At 36.0% G+C, this 17,634-nt stretch overlaps 1 protein-coding gene across 1 annotated transcript in view; it reads left to right on the top strand.

Moving 5' to 3' along the window:
- The window catches only part of CRACD (capping protein inhibiting regulator of actin dynamics), a 421,538-nt gene extending 408,813 nt beyond the window's left edge, over positions 1 to 12,725 (top strand). Inside the window, exon 12 of the mRNA XM_053703944.1 lies at positions 10,214 to 12,725. Within this exon, the coding sequence (XP_053559919.1) occupies positions 10,214 to 10,374 (161 nt within the window). The 3' untranslated portion in view covers positions 10,375 to 12,725. The remainder of the gene's footprint in view (positions 1 to 10,213) is intronic.
- The last annotated feature ends 4,909 nt before the right edge of the window (positions 12,726 to 17,634 follow it).

Genomic DNA, 17,634 nt, shown 5'->3' with positions numbered 1-17,634 from the left:
CACTCCAGACAAGTTACTAATTGAAATATATTTCTGTACTAGAGCAACAATATATATTTTGAATGCCAAATAATCTGATTAATGGCCAAAATTTGACAGATGGAGCTATATTCCAATCTGTTAGAGATTTCCATGTAAAAAATTTGAACTTGGGTATTTTTTCATTTTTCTTTTGTTCATCGTTCTGACCCAACAAAAGGGACACTGTATTAAATGTTTGTCTGTTATCCATACAAATGAGAAACATTTACATATGTAGGGCTTTTGTGCATTCAAAAATATGAAGTAAAAGCTGCTCATATGTAAATTTAAAAAATATATAAGTTGTGTACTTCCTACTACTACTAAAAAAAATATCATTTTGTTTAGCAAGTTTGAGTAGATAGTATCTTTAAAGGGACAGTCTACAATAGAATTTGTATTCTTTTAAAAGATACATAATTAGTGATGTCGCAAACCTAAAAATTTGGGTTCGCGAACTGCGAACATGAACTCCTGCAAAGTTGGCGAACCGGGCGAACCTCCATTGACTTCAATGGGCAGGCAAATTTTAAAACCCACAGGGACTCTTTCTGGCCACAATAGTGGTGGGAAAGTTGTTTCAAGGGGACTAACACCTGGACTGTGGCGTGCCGGAGGGGGATCCATGGCAAAACTCCCATGGAAAATTACATAGTTGATGCAGAGTCTGGTTTTAATCCATAAAGGGCATAAATCACCTAACATTCCTAAATTGTTTGGAATAACGTGCTTTAAAACATCAGGTATGATGTTGTATGGATCAGGTAGTGTAAGGGTTACGCCCGCTTCACAGTGACAGACCAAACTCCCGCAGCGGGTACAACATCATCATCATCACACCGTACATCCATGTGTGTAATGCTGCCTGACTGAGACATATCCCTGTTATCTACATCCTCTGGCAATAATGGTTGCACATCACTCATTTCTTCCAACTGATGTGTAAATAACTCCTCTGACAGATCAAGTGAAGTGGCTGTGGTGCTAGTTGGTGGTGGCAGCAGGAGGGCGAGTGGTTACTTGAGAGGTGCTGCCCGAAGATAAGCTGGAGGAGGATGGTGCGTCAAGGTTTGGAGCGGAAGCTATAGAAGATTGGGTGTCCTGTGTTAAAAAGTCAACTATGTCCTCAGAACTTTTCGAGTTCATGGTACGTGTCTTCTGAACACTGGGCATTATTCTAGGGCCAAAGGGAATCACAGCACCATGACCACGACGGCACCTGCGGGGTGGCCTGCCTCTGCCTGTCATTTTTTTTAAATGTACACTTACACTACTATTAAACAAGATATGAGTGGTGCCACTGGGCAAGTGGGCACAGTATACGCTGTGAGCCTGACACAAAAAAGCAGACTGATGTTTCACAGTCCAAAAAGTTTTTATTCTTTTAAAATGTACACTTACACTACTATTAAACAAGATATGAGTGGTGGCACTGGGCAAGTGGGCACAGTATACGCTGTGAGCCTGACACAAAAAAGCAGACTGATGTTTCACAGTCCAAAAACTTTTTTTTTTTAAATGTACACTTACACTACTATTAAACAAGATATGAGTGGTGGCACTGGGCAAGTGGGCACAGTATACGCTGTGAGCCTGACACAAAAAAGCATACTGATGTTTCACAGTCCAAAAAGTTTTTATTTTTTTAAATGTACAATTACACTACTATTAAACAAGATTTGAGTGATGGCACTGGGCAAGTGGGCACAGTATACGCTGTGAGCCTGACACAAAAAAGCAGACTGATGTTTCACAGTCCAAAAAGTATTTTTTTTTTAAATGTACACTTACACTACTATTAAACAAGATATGAGTGGTGGCTCTGGGCAAGTGGGCACAGTATACGCTGAGCCTGACACAAAAAAGCAGACTGATGTTTCACAGTCCAAAAAGTTTTTTTTTTTAAATGTACACACACTACTATTAAACAAGATATGAGTGGTGGCACTGGGCAAGTGGGCACAGTATACGCTGTGAGCCTGGCACACACGCTGACAGGCAGGCAACTGCAATTAGATTACACAAGCAGACTGATGTTTCACAGTCAAAAAAGTTTTTTTTTTTAAATTTACACTACTGTTACACCAGATATGAGTGGTGGCACTGGGCATGTGGGCACAGTATACGCTGTGAGCCTGGCACACACGCTGGCAGGCAGGCAACTGCAATTAGATTACACTAGCAGACTGATGTTTCACAGTCAAAAAAGTTTTTTTTTAAAAATTTACACTTACACTACTGTTACACCAGATATGAGTGGTAGCACTGGGCAAGTGGGCCTGGCACACACGCTGGCAGGCAGGCAACTGCAATTAGATTACACTAGCAGACTGATGTTTCACAGTCAAAAAAGTTTTTTTTTTTTTAATTTACACTACTGTTACACCAGATATGAGTGGTGGCACTGGGCAAGTGGGCACAGTATACGCTGTGAGCCTGGCACACACGCTGGCAGGCAACTGCAATTAGATTACACTAGCAGACTGATGTTTCACAGTCAAAAAAGTTTTTTTTTTTTTAATTTACACTACTGTTACACCAGATATGAGTGGTGGCACTGGGCAAGTGGGCCTGGCACACACGCTGGCAGGCAGGCAACTGCAATTAGATTACACTAACAGACTGATGTTTCACAGTCAAAAAAGTTTTTTTTTAAAAATTTACACTTACACTACTGTTACACCAGATATGAGTGGTAGCACTGGGCAAGTGGGCCTGGCACACACGCTGGCAGGCAGGCAACTGCAATTAGATTACACAAGCAGACTGATGTTTCACAGTCAAAAAAGTTTTTTTTTTTTTAATTTACACTACTGTTACACCAGATATGAGTGGTGGCACTGGGCAAGTGGGCACAGTATACGCTGTGAGCCTGACACAAAAAAGCATACTGATGTTTCACAGTCCAAAAAGTTTTTATTTTTTTAAATGTACAATTACACTACTATTAAACAAGATATGAGTGATGGCACTGGGCAAGTGGGCACAGTATACGCTGTGAGCCTGACACAAAAAAGCAGACTGATGTTTCACAGTCCAAAAAGTATTTTTTTTTTAAATGTACACTTACACTACTATTAAACAAGATATGAGTGGTGGCTCTGGGCAAGTGGGCACAGTATACGCTGAGCCTGACACAAAAAAGCAGACTGATGTTTCACAGTCCAAAAAGTTTTTTTTTTTAAATGTACACACACTACTATTAAACAAGATATGAGTGGTGGCACTGGGCAAGTGGGCACAGTATACGCTGTGAGCCTGGCACACACGCTGACAGGCAGGCAACTGCAATTAGATTACACAAGCAGACTGATGTTTCACAGTCAAAAAAGTTTTTTTTTTTAAATTTACACTACTGTTACACCAGATATGAGTGGTGGCACTGGGCATGTGGGCACAGTATACGCTGTGAGCCTGGCACACACGCTGGCAGGCAGGCAACTGCAATTAGATTACACTAACAGACTGATGTTTCACAGTCAAAAAAGTTTTTTTTAAAAAATTTACACTTACACTACTGTTACACCAGATATGAGTGGTAGCACTGGGCAAGTGGGCCTGGCACACACGCTGGCAGGCAGGCAACTGCAATTAGATTACACAAGCAGACTGATGTTTCACAGTCAAAAAAGTTTTTTTTTTTTTAATTTACACTACTGTTACACCAGATATGAGTGGTGGCACTGGGCAAGTGGGCACAGTATACGCTGTGAGCCTGGCACACACGCTGGCAGGCAACTGCAATTAGATTACACTAGCAGACTGATGTTTCACAGTCAAAAAAGTTTTTTTTTTTTAAATTTACACTACTGTTACACCAGATATGAGTGGTGGCACTGGGCAAGTGGGCCTGGCACACACTCTGGCAGGCAGGCAGGCAACTGCAATTAGATTACACAAGCAGACTGATGTTTCACAGTCAAATTTTTTTTTTTAAATTTACACTACTGTTACACCAGATATGAGTGGTGGCACTGGGCAAGTGGGCCTGGCACACACGCTGGCAGGCAGGCAACTGCAATTAAATTACACAAGCAGACTGATGTTTCACAGTCAAATTTACACTACTGTTACACCAGATATGAGTGGTGGCACTGGGCAAGTGGGCACAGTATACGCTGTGAGCCTGGCACACACGCTGGCAGGCAGGCAACTGCAATTAGATTACACTAGCAGACTGATGTTTCACAGTAAAAAAAGTTTTTTTTTTTTAAATTTACACTACTGTTACACCAGATATGAGTGGTGGCACTGGGCAAGTGGGCCTGGCACACACTCTGGCAGGCAGGCAGGCAACTGCAATTAGATTACACAAGCAGACTGATGTTTCACAGTCAAATTTTTTTTTTTTAAATTTACACTACTGTTACACCAGATATGAGTGGTGGCACTGGGCAAGTGGGCCTGGCACACACGCTGGCAGGCAGGCAACTGCAATTAGATTACACAAGCAGACTGATGTTTCACAGTCAAATTTACACTACTGTTACACCAGATATGAGTGGTGGCACTGGGCAAGTGGGCACAGTATACGCTGTGAGCCTGGCACACATGCTGGCAGGCAGGCAACTGCAATTAGATTACACTAGCAGACTGATGTTTCACAGTAAAAAAAGTTGTTTTTTTTTACATTTACACTACTGTTACACCAGATATGAGTGGTGGCACTGGGCAAGTGGGCCTGGCACACACGCTGGCAGGCAGGCAGGCAACTGCAATTAGATTACACTAGCAGACTGATGTTTCACAGTAAAAAAAGTTTGGTTTTTTTAAAATGTACACTATTGTGACACCAGATATGAGTGGTGGCACTGGGCAAGTGGGCCTGGCACACACGCTGGCAGGCAGGCAACTGCAATTAGATTACACTAGCAGACTGATGTTTCACAGTCAAAAAAGTTGTTTGTTTTTTTTAAATTTACACTACTGTTACACCAGATATGAGTGGTGGCACTGGGCAAGTGGGCCTGGCACACACGCTGGCAGGCAGGCAACTGCAATTAGATTACACTAGCAGACTGATGTTTCACAGTCAAAAAAGTTTTTTTTTTTATAATTTACACTACTGTTACACCAGATATGAGTGGTGGCACTGGGCAAGTGGCTTGGCAGGCAGGCAACTGCAATTAGATTACACAGGAAAAAAAAACAAAAAAACAGACTGATGTTCTAGCCCTAAAAAGGGCTTTTTGGGGTGCTGTCCTTACAGCAGAGATCAGATGAGTCCTTCAGGACTGTAGTGGACACTGAATACACTAGTCTAGCTATCAATTTCCCTATTAAATCAGCAGCAGCTACACTGTCCCTCCTCTCACTAAGAATGCAGCTTCCGAATGAATCTAAAATGGCTGCTGTCCAGGAGCTGGGAGGGTCTGGGAGGGAGGGTCTGCTGCTGATTGGCTGGAATGTGTCTGCAGACTGTGAGATACAGGGTCAAAGTTTACTCAATGATGACGAATAGGGGGCGGATCGAACATCGCATATGTTCGCCCGCCGCGGCGAACGCGAACATGCTATGTTCACCGGAAACTGTTCGCCGGTGAACTATTCACGACATCACTATACATAATCCCTTTATTACCCATTCCCCAGTTTTGCATAACCAACACAGTTATATTAATACACTTTTTACCTCTGTGATTACCTTGTATCTAAGAACCTTCTGACAGCCCCCTGATAACATGACTGTGACCATTTGTTTATCTAATTACTTGCATTTAGCAATGTGTTTTGCTAAATCTTAAATAACATTCTGTGCCTGAACACAGTGTTATCTATATGGCCCACATGAACTATCAAGTCTCTTGTTGTGAAAAGCAATGTAAAAAGCATGTGATAAGAGGCAGCCCTCAAGGGCTTAGAAATTAGCACATGAGCCTACCTAGGTTTAGTTTCAACTAAGAATACCAAGAGAAAAAAAGCAAATTTGATGATAAAAGTAAATTGAAAAGTTGATTAAAATTACATGTCCTATTTGAATAATAAAAGTTTAATTTTGACTAGACTGTCCCTTTAATCTGCACAAGTTATGTCCACTATAAACACAAAACAACTGCATTGGCTGCATTCTGATTGGGTAAACACACAAAAACCTATAAGCATCTCTCAATTATCTCAGATCCACCCGGGTTGTGATGGGTTGTGAGGGTTCCCACTTGCAGTGTCGCTGGCAAGGGTGCAGTTTTTAGGGACTCCCCCAGCCTTACCAAGGACATACCCCAAACCCAGCCCATGATATGGCTACTGCCCTGCCCACAAAACACTGCCGATTATGTTTGTACAGTTGGCTAATAGCAAACCAAGATGTGCAATTATTCCCTTCATTTCAATTCTGAGTAATTTTATAATACACATTTTTTTTAATTAATTCTAAACATTTAATTGCATTCATAATTGAAAATGTTTTTGTAAATAATTTGGTAAATAATTGTATTTTATTTGTGTTTGTTTCATAATTTAAAAGTATAAGTTGCTCAATATTTTTAATGTTTCTATTAAACTAGGATGCAATTGTGTGTATTAAACCATGTAAACCTAGCATACTATAATTTTTAAACATAAAAAAAAGAGAATGTAAAAAAATAGATGGTATAAAAAACATGCTGTGCAAAATATCGGCTAGATTTAGAGTTTTGTCGGTAACGACCCGCGTAGCTAACGCTGGCTTTTTTTCTCCCGCACCTTTTAAATACCGCTGGTATTTAGAGTTCACAGAAGGGCTGCGTTAGGCTCCAAAAAGGGAGCATATAGCATATTTACCGCCACTGCAATTCTCAATACCAGCGGTGCTTACGGACGCGGCCAGCTTCAAAAACGTGCTCGTGCACGATTCCCCCATAGAAAACAATGGGACATTTTGAACTGAAAAAAAACCAAACACCTACAAAAAAGCAGCGTTCAGCTCCTAATGCAGCCCCATTGTTTCCTATGGGGAAACACTTCCTATGTCTGCACCTAACACTGAACCCCGAGTCTAAACACCCCTAACCTTTCACTTATTAACCCCTAATCTGCCGCCCCCGCTATCGCTGACACCTGCATATTTTTTAACCCCTAATCTGCCACTCCGTACACCGCCGCAACCTATGTTATCCCTTTGAACCCCTAATCTGCTGCTCCTAACACCGCCGACCCCTATATTATATTTATTAACCCCTAATCTGCCGCCCCCAACGTCGCCTCCACCTACCTACAATTATTAACCCCTAATCTGCCGAGCGGACCTCACCGCTACTCTAATACATTTATTAACCCCTAAAGCTAAGTCTAACCTCAACCCTAACACCCCCCTAAGTTAAATATAATTTAAATCTAACGAAATAAATTAACTCTTATTAAATAAATTATTACTATTTAAAGCTAAATACTTACCTGTAAAATAAACCCTAATATAGCTACAATATAAATTATAATTATATTGTAGCTATTTTAGGATTAATATTTATATTACAGGCAACTTTGTATTTATTTTAACCAGGTACAATAGCTATTAAATAGTTAATAACTATTTAATAGTTACCTAGTTAAAATAATTACAAAATTACCTGTAAAATAAATCCTAACCTAAGTTAAAATTAAACCTAACACTACACTATCAATAAATGAATTAAATAAAATACCTACAATTAAACCTAACACTACACTATCAATAAATTAATTAAATACAATACCTACAAATAAATACAATTAAATAAACTAACTAAAGTACAAAAAATAAAAAAGAACTAAGTTACAAAAAATAAAAAAATATTTACAAACATTAGAAAAATATTACAACAATTTTAAACTAATTACACCTACTCTAAGCCCCCTAATAAAATAACAAAGACCCCCAAAATAAAAAAATGCCCTACCCTATTCTAAAATTAAAATAGAAAAGCTCTTTTACCTTACCAGCCCTGAAAAGGGCCTTTTGCGAGGCATGCCCCAAAGAATTCAGGTCTTTTGCCTGTAAAAAAAACCCATACAATACCACCCCCCAACATTACAACCCACCACCCATATACCCCTAATCTAACCCAAACCCCCCTTAAATAAACCTAACACTAAGCCCCTGAAGATCTCCCTACCTTGTCTTCACCACACCGGGTTCACCGATCGGTCCAGAAGAGCCTCCAAAGTCTTCATCCAAGCGGGAGCTGAAGAGGTCCATGATCCGGCTGAAGTCTTCATCCAAGCGGGAGCTGAAGAGGTCCATGATGCGACTGAAGTCTTCATCCAAGCAGGAGCTGAAGAGGTCCATGATCCGGGTGAAGTCTTCTATCAAGCGGCATCTTCAATCTTCTTTCTTCCGGATCCATGTTCATCCCGCCGAAGCGGAACATCCATCTTCACCGACGACTTCCCGACGAATGACGGTTCCTTTAAGGGACGTCATCCAAGATGGCGTCCCACGAATTCCGATTGGCTGATAGGATTCTATCAGCCAATCGGAATTAAGGTAGGAAAATTCTGATTGGCTGATGGAATCAGCCAATCAGATTGAAGTTCAATCCGATTGGCTGATCCAATCAGCCAATCAGATTGAGCTTGCATTCTATTGGCTGTTCCGATCAGCCAATAGAATGCGAGCTCAATCTGATTGGCTGAATACGCTCTCCGTGAGCTGCTGGTGCAACGCCGCCCCCTGCAGATTTGGGGCCAAACGGCCACCAGCAGGGTGGTGTCAATCAACCCGATCATACTCGATCGGGTTGAATTCCGGCGATTCCTGTCCGCCTCACCAGAGCAGGTGGACAGGGTTATGGAGCAGCGGTCTTTAGAGTGTAACTGTACTTTGTAATGTATTTTGATGTGTTTTGTGACACTTTTTAGTATCGCAAAACAGTTAAACAGAGCTCTGAAGTCGCGGTAATCACACTAGCGTAAATCGCAATTGCAGTCAAGCAATTGTGTTTACTTTCAACTCGGAATACCAGCTGTAAGCTGACCATAAACTCCCGCCATAAACCCCTTATCGCTTGCGTGTTTGCACTCCACTATTAGGTGCCGATTTATCAAATGGCGGGCGGAAATGATTCGCTGTAGTGAATCGTGTCAGCGCGGCATTGCTAAATGCCGACAGCATACACTGTCGGCATTTATCATTTTACAAGTATTTCTGGTGAAATGCTTGCGCAATGCCGCCACATTTGCGGTCAATCGGCCGCTATCAGGAGGTGTCAATCATCCTGATCGGATTGGGATGATTGCAGTCCGCCACCTAAAAGGTAGCGGACAAGTTAAGGAGCGGTGGTTTTACGACCGCTGTTTTTAGCTTAAGTTTCCGGTGAGCAGGAAACTTCAGGGGTAGATTGCAGCATCTGCTGCTTAATAAATCTACCCCATAATCAGGCCCTAAATAGGGTCATATAAATGTTAATTTATGACTGGAATGAAGGGTTTGGATGTTTAAATTTGTTAATTTAAAATAATCTCAGTTATATGAAATTATTGTTAAGTGAAAACAACTTGCATTCAAACCTATTAGACAGATAGTCAGCCTCAATATTGTATTAATTATCTATCATATTTTACTTTCTCTTTGGCCTTTATTGTTTGCTGTCATGAAGGGTTCCAAAAATTATTAAAATTCTCTGATATCTCTGTTTTCTTATTATTTTTATAATGCGATCTGCAACTCTACCTATTTCCTTTTTCTTCTTTATTCTTTTTCAATTTAGAGAGAAATATAAATTAAAAAAGATTTAAAGAAGAAAAATGAAGAAAATCAGACATTTACATATCTATCATACATGTAAATGTTGTGCCAACCCATACAAACTTATTTTATCACTCACAAAATAGAGAAAATAGATGAGAAAGAAAAAGTCATATAGAAATTAAACAGGGCAAGAAAATATTATATATTACACGGATGTAGTAACAACAGCCAGAAACCTGAAACAGTTCAGCTAGAGAACTCCAGAAGAATACATAGGTATACTGTCCATCTTGCTAACCAGAGAATAGGGGAAGTTATTGTCACAACAGAATGTTTACACTTGGCTGCTATATTATCCTATAGCAAGACAACAGAAATGGCCTGTAATTACAAGGTGTTTACTGTCCATTTAAATAAGTGAAATTTATTAGCTCTGCTAAAGAATAGAGGCCCTTTTCTGTCCTTTTAGTAATGTGCATTTATACTTAATGCTCTCTTATAATGAATAGTCACTAATGCTGCATTTTATTGTATCTTTTTTCTTAAAAGTGGAGATCACTGATACAGTTCCAGTTCCTCCCCTATCAAAGGACATTCCTAAGAGATTCTCCACTCCAGATGCTACTCCCGTTTCATCAGAGCCAGCCTGGCTAGCTTTGGCCAAAAGGAAAGCAAAAGCTTGGAGTGATTGCCCACAAATTATTAAGTAAACATTGTATCTTAAGACGCTAGATATGATTAGGTGTTCTCTACCTGTGTTTGTGTTCCACTGTATGGTTGTTACAATAGACATACACAGTAAACGTTGTATTCAGGGGTTATCCAACAAAAGGATACAAGCCGATATTAAAACAAATGTGTTGTGTTGTTTACATTTGCTTCCTTTTACTGGGACAATGTAACGGTGAACAATATATAAGTTCTACACAGCTTCTATGTTTAAGAACTTTTAAACTCTGCTCTTATTCAGGACTCTTCTTTACAGAACAATGTATGTATCAATTGGAATATTGTTGACCCCTCAGAAATGCCAGTTACACCATCTTAAGGAAACCACAAAAATGACAAATCTCTCCAGCAAAACAGATTTTAATTACAAGTTCTTTACATTTGTGTATATTATTGTGAAAATGTTTTATACAGAAAAGAAATGCATAAATGATATTTCATGTTTAAAAATGATGCCTCAACCAAATGATGTCTTCTCTGGACTTTTATGGCCAATACAAAGTTGGACTTTCTTTTCCAGGTCTCATAATCATGTGCTCTGTTCTACTGTATCATGTGCCTGTAATGTATGGAGTAAAGGGACAGTCTACTCCAAAATGGTTAATGTTTAAAAAAAGATAGATAATCCCTTTATTACCCATTCCCCAGTTTTGCATAACCAACATAGTTATATTAATTGTAATTACCTTGTATCTAAGCCTCTGCAAACTGCCCCCTTATTTCAGTTCTTTTGTCAGAATGGCATATTAGCCAAAAAGTGGTGACAATGTTATCTATATGGCACACATGAACTAGTGATGTCAAGCTGTAAAAATTAGCAATAAGCCTACCTAGGTTTAGCTTTCAAAAAAGAATACCAAGCAAACAAAGCAAATTTGATGATAAAAGTAAATTCGGAAATTTGTTTAGAATGGCATGCCCTATCTGAATCATGAAAGTTTAATTTTGACTAGACTTTCCCTAATGGTTGTATAGCTAAAGGGCCTGCTAAGAACTCAGAGATAGCAAATTGGGCATCATCTGTTGTTTTCAGTATAATGCACATCAAGTTGAAGTATTGTCTTATTAATCTATACAGCACAATATAAAATAAGTGGTATTTGATTGGTTCACATTTACAAAGAAACATCATGTTGCTGATATATGAGCATAATATCAAGAATGTCATCATTTTCTCTCTTTCTCATTCTCTTTATTCCGTAAAACCATATCCCATGAACATTTGTCTTAAACTCATAGATAGCACTTCATTCTCCTAGTCTTACATAAGCATATACTTAAAGTTTGAATAGCAACATAAATTCACTGATCATTGACTACAGTAGCCTACCTTAACAAATTCTAATGTTTCACTGACGTTGGTAGGATTACATCATTTGGTCTAATGCTTTTAAAATCATTCAGTAGGGTGATGCACATTTATTACTACTAGTTGAGGTAGACACTCTTAGTTGTTTACACGAAGGGCCAGTTACCACAGTTCTTTACTGACCAATACTGCATAATCTAAGCAATCACGCATATTCAGCAACCAGCTTTTATTTTTAGAAACCAGCGAGAGATGTCATTTGACAACTACTGCCAGGTGGATAGAAACAACTATGACTCTTAATAACTACACAACAGGTACCAGCATGTTGTAATGAGGTCTATACAACTTTTTGCCAATGCCCACTATTTATAGAGCCATTTCTTCCCATGTTGTTTATTTTACTATGTAACTATCTGTTGCTAACATGTAATTTACATACAGTATATCTAGAAAATGGATACTCAGTACAACTGCAACAACTTGGTTGAAATCCCACTCTAGAGCCACAAATTAGCACATGCACAACTTGTAATAACAAAACATTGTATAGCTGTTTATGGGACACGTGCTGTGTTAGATAATCAGTGTTAATTGTTTGATAGTTGTTTGAAGGACATTTTACATTTAGTTTATTCTTAGAATGATGTATAAAATATCACAAATGTGCACACTGTAAACACTTTACTAGTTACTAGTTGTCATCTTCATGCAATTAAACATTATGCTCCACTTGTGCCTGTCTGAAACTTAGGAATGGATTATTAATATATATATAATGAGTCAAAATATATATCCAAACATTTCTCATTTTAATTCAAAATAGATTTATTAAAACAAAATATATTCATTTGTTACTGTTCAAACTTGTCATGGATTATTTATTTGCCATGTTTTAATTACATGTCATGGCTAGAACAAATTGACATGTGTTTACAAACCAACCTTTTTTCTCTCTTTTTTAAATTGTGTACTTGTTAATAATACACCATTAACAAAATGTATGTTTAAGTACAATCATCATTGTGTAACTGACTGTTATATTTTGACATTTATGCAAATATAAAAACCATACACATGTCACTATGATTCTGAGAGCAAAACTATTTGTATCCATTCCAGCTGATGGTTAATAAATGTCACTTGCACAAAAGCAACTTTCAGACAACAGTGGAGGATAAAATATAAAACCAGCAATGAAGATGTATTTATGAGATACTGTATTATGTTTTGTTAAGCATATAAAAAAAAAAACAAGCAAATCACTTTAGTTCAAATAATATACAGAGGTATAGTTTAATAGCTTAATGCACTAGATGGTTGGGTTTGGAATATTTATGCTAGTTAGAGAAAATATTTTTCTGTGTTTATTATGTCTTATTTATTTTGGTGAAATTGCCTTATCTGACCACGGCATTGAATAGGTTTTGCTGTGGTTCGATATGTTGATATCTCAAATGTCACACGCATGTGTAAGAAGTGCTTATTAAGATACAAGGAAAAAGAAAAAGCTGCAAAGGAAAGAATGCCTTTATGGACAAACGCGATATTCACTACATTGGCTAAAATGAAAAACTATCAAAACTATTAAACTGATATAGACCTGTGTAATATTTTATTTTTGACTACATAATAGTTTTGAAAAATCAAAGAATTGCATTTAAACAGAATTTACTTCTTGTTTATTTCATCCAGAAAAATATAAGAAAAACATTCAGACATCATTAGTACCTATATGCATGTTATTGTTTTTATATTTAAATGCATATGCATTTATTTAATAAAAAAATAATGGAAATCAAAGTAGAAAGTGAATTTGAAAATATTTCCTTTCTTTAAATACACACATTTTCCTCCGATTTATTTTCCATAACACTTAATACCTGTTAATAGTAATAAAAACTATTTTTCCTAGTTTATAACGTTAGGGTTAATAAAAAAAAATCAGTCTGACATTAAAGATGCACAGACCCATTTTCACCTTTAAATTATATCTCGATACTGCCCACTTCCCAGTTATAAAATAGTATTTTTAATACTAGGGCACCTGCAAGAATATGTCAGTTTGTTAAGTTATCACCAGACTGTTGATACCGACATACATAACAAATTAATATCTTACCATAGCTTATTTTACTTCAACTGAATACATTTTTATGTATATGACTTGAAGGAGAAATAAGGTTATCCTAAATTACGTTATTTCTAAAGCTAAGTTGTCAACTTTCTATAGTCATATATTAAATAATATTAATTATTTTATGTTAAATTAATTTAAAAAAAAATATTAGTAATACCATATGTAAGTACAATTACAATTTTCTGTTATTCAAAGAAAGTTATTTTTTAATTACTGTTGATGTGTACAAAATATAAATATCTGAAGTTATGGTGAATTAGTTTCAGCCCACTTAAAAAAAAAAAGTGTTCTAATTTTTTGTCTGTTCCATTACAGTGTTATAAAATCTGCATTTTATAGGTGAGTGTAGTCACTTTTTTGTTTGCTTTATAGCTTTTATGTGACCTAGTGTGATCTGTTTAAAGGGATATAATGTGCATGAATGCATTTTAGTTTTGCATCAGAATAAGCTTGTATTAGCAAAAATGTTCCTGATAAAAACTACCACAGTTTTAGTGGCATAAGCACAGTGCATGATCTTATAGAGCAACCAGTAACAAATCTAAACTTTTTAATTAATATTGTTTTAAAACTATTTAAAATTACATTTTTTCCCACCAGTAAGTCACAATCTTCTCTGCCTGTGTTTTTTTTTTGTGTGTTTTAAAATGCAAATAATAGTCTATATTTATTTAAAACAACAACTATTACCTTTCTGATTATTATAATGTACTATCTGATGGTACTGAGTATACAAAAGTATTAAAAATGATATACAACTGCCTTTTGGTTGCAAGTATAAGCTGAATTATTACTTTTTAATATTACCTAGATGACATAAGCTATTATTTTTTACAATTGGTCCCACCCCCTCTCCAAGTTGTGCCATTTTACAGATCCAAATATATAAATATTCTGAAATCCAAACTATTCCAAAATTCAAACCTTTTCCGGCCCCAAACAGTTTGGATAAAGGGTTTTGTATCTGTAGCATGACTTAATTTGCATCTTACAAGCCACAGCTTAATCTATGAGCAGGCGTGGTGTGTGAATGTCGGTGTGCAGGGCATACACGGAATATGTGCTTATGTCACTTGTACTAGATGCTGTGTTTGTGCTAATAGCAATGTATCACAATAGAGCATTTACTCAAAACTGAAATGCATTCATGTCCCTTTAAGCAATGTTAGGTGTTTGAATGAATAACCATACATCCACATTACATATGCATGGGGTGCTACTTATTGATCTCACACTTTTAATTTTTTTCAATACTTTTTTTTAAAGAATTTAATAAGAGGAACCTGCTGTTTTCTTCCAGTTGTTTTTGCTATGAATACCGATGATAGGTTCCTGTGTATAATTTTTTTATTGTATTGACTGCTCTGTAAAAAAGGAATTGTTGACAGAGATTTCCTATTTATAACTGGCCATGCACTTATTAAACAAACATGGTTGATTCCAATGTTGTATTAATTTATACTGTACATTCAACTTTTTTTTCGAAAACTTCAGTCTCTTTTGAAACTGCCATTAACAAACATCAAAAAGCTAATTGTAAATTGTGGCTGAATTCTGTCCTTGCAGCCACCTACTGACACAGGGAGACTTTATATATTTGTCTCCTTTGCAATGCTAACATCATAGGGATGTTAAAAATTAGAAAGATGTATTTTGAGTGTAGATCATTTTCCTATATATATATATATATATATATATATATATATATATATATATATATATATATATATATATATGTATATTACAAATATATGTGTGTATATATATATATATTATTTAAAATATATATATATATATATATATATATATATATATATATGTATATTTCATGTCTCTTTAAGCATGAACTTTATCCTATATTTCTTAACAGCTCAACTGTTGCACACTTGCACTATATACCAGAAAGTATTACTTTAACATTTTGTACTAATATTTTTACAACTAGCAAAAATTATTTATGAATAAAATAAGCCACAACAAAATAATATGTCATCTATTAACCACTAGAAATAGTCTAGTATAAAATAATGTAGTTAATAAACATCATGATGTCTGAAGAGTTTGATAGATTGGATCCTAGTATATATAACAGTTCATATAATTGCTGTTAAAAGGATCTTCAACTGAAAATAAAATCCCAATAAAATGTTTAAAGTAATATTCTAGTGTAATAATGACATGTTCTAATTTATTACAGTATATTATTAATAAATTAATTCTTGTTTCTCAAAATTGTCTCTTCTGAGAAGGAAAATCACGTGAGCATGTCTGGTGTGCTATTTAAATGTCTTTTACTTAAATAGAGAAAAAGTATTTATTAATAAAATGTTGTTATGAGCTGGAGAGTTTAACTATTTCAATATAAAGTCTCTTTAATTAACCATAGTGAAAGAATGTTTAGTAAAGAAACTAAAATTAATTTTAAATGTATCATTGAGTAGATTAAACTATTCTATCATGCAAATTCTCCACTTCCATTTGTTGCAGGTGAGACACGAAGGAAGCATAATCCCTTAGCACGATTGTGTATAAATCTATTAACGTTGTAAAACTGTGGGATTTTTGTTTACTGTACTTTTTTATTTATTTTTTTTTTCAAATGTTTTCAAGTACAATTGTTTCTTACCCGAATGTTCTTAATTTTAACTAAATTATAAGTAAGTGAAGATATAACAAAATGGTATGTATTCAGTGTCATCAGTTTATGAAATGCAGGTTTACTTTTTATGCTATACTTTTTTGTGCTCAAGGTGTTTTTCGAAAATGTTTCAATAAGAACAACAAAAAAAAGAATAGAAATTCTTATCTGTGTAATTACTATTTCAGTTTTGTTTGACTGTTATGTAATGGTTCATTACGAACAAAAGAAAAATCTTATTCAATAAAAATAAGTATATACTTTTCAACATTTTTGTGTGTGCTTCATTATTGCATTATTTTTGTGGGTATATTAGACAAAAAAAAATGTTTGTCCATCACACATAGCTTAATGTGAATAGTTATTGGTGTTTATACAAAGTTAATGGTTAACACCTGTTTTGATTTCATGTATAAATATGGCAGAAATAATAACTGTCATTGAGAAAGGCGGAGAGTCAAAACGCATTTGATGTGAATGTTGTATACACTGTGCCTTTGGTATTTTAAACTGTTCCTCTCCATTTTATATGCTTTTAAAAATATTTCATAAAGACAATGAACTTTTAACTTTGGAAGTTATGGACGCTTTCTTCTGATAAATTTGTATAATGTGCAAGATTGCGTGGACCATGTACGGGTCCTGAGAAGTGTCTGCATGAATGGACTACGCACAGCTTATATTTGGAGTCTTCCTGATGTATTCGGTCTCTGGACAGGAATTCTAACTAACATGACTTTGCCTTTGTTAGTCATCAAATTTGGGGTGAGTGTTTACAAGTGTCTAATTATTTATTTGAGACCAGGGATTAACTTTTTCCCCTATTTATTTGTTCATTTATTAGAGAGGTACCAATTCCCTAAAGTCCATTTTATTTACATGGAGGGGGCAGTTTCGGATTAAACCAACTTTGTGCTCCAAGAATGAACTAATATGGGTTTAGATGTAACTGGACTGTTCTCAGAGTCAATTTACTTTTTAATGTTAACATCTATATGGACTCTTTTTTTTTTTTTTAAGCAGAGAGACTAAAAACTTCAGATAAAAAATTAGAATTGGGTGTTATCTTTCTACAAGAATATTTGGGAGTCTCCCACATTCTAAGAAGTTTAAGAATAAAGAAGTTTCCCACAGTAGAGATTGATTTCCCTAAT

This window comes from Bombina bombina, chromosome 2 (genome assembly GCF_027579735.1).
Source record: "Bombina bombina isolate aBomBom1 chromosome 2, aBomBom1.pri, whole genome shotgun sequence".
In the NCBI taxonomy this organism is placed as follows: domain Eukaryota; kingdom Metazoa; phylum Chordata; class Amphibia; order Anura; family Bombinatoridae; genus Bombina; species Bombina bombina.
Note: the sequence above shows the minus strand (reverse complement) of the source record. Positions and strands in the feature narration are given on the sequence as shown.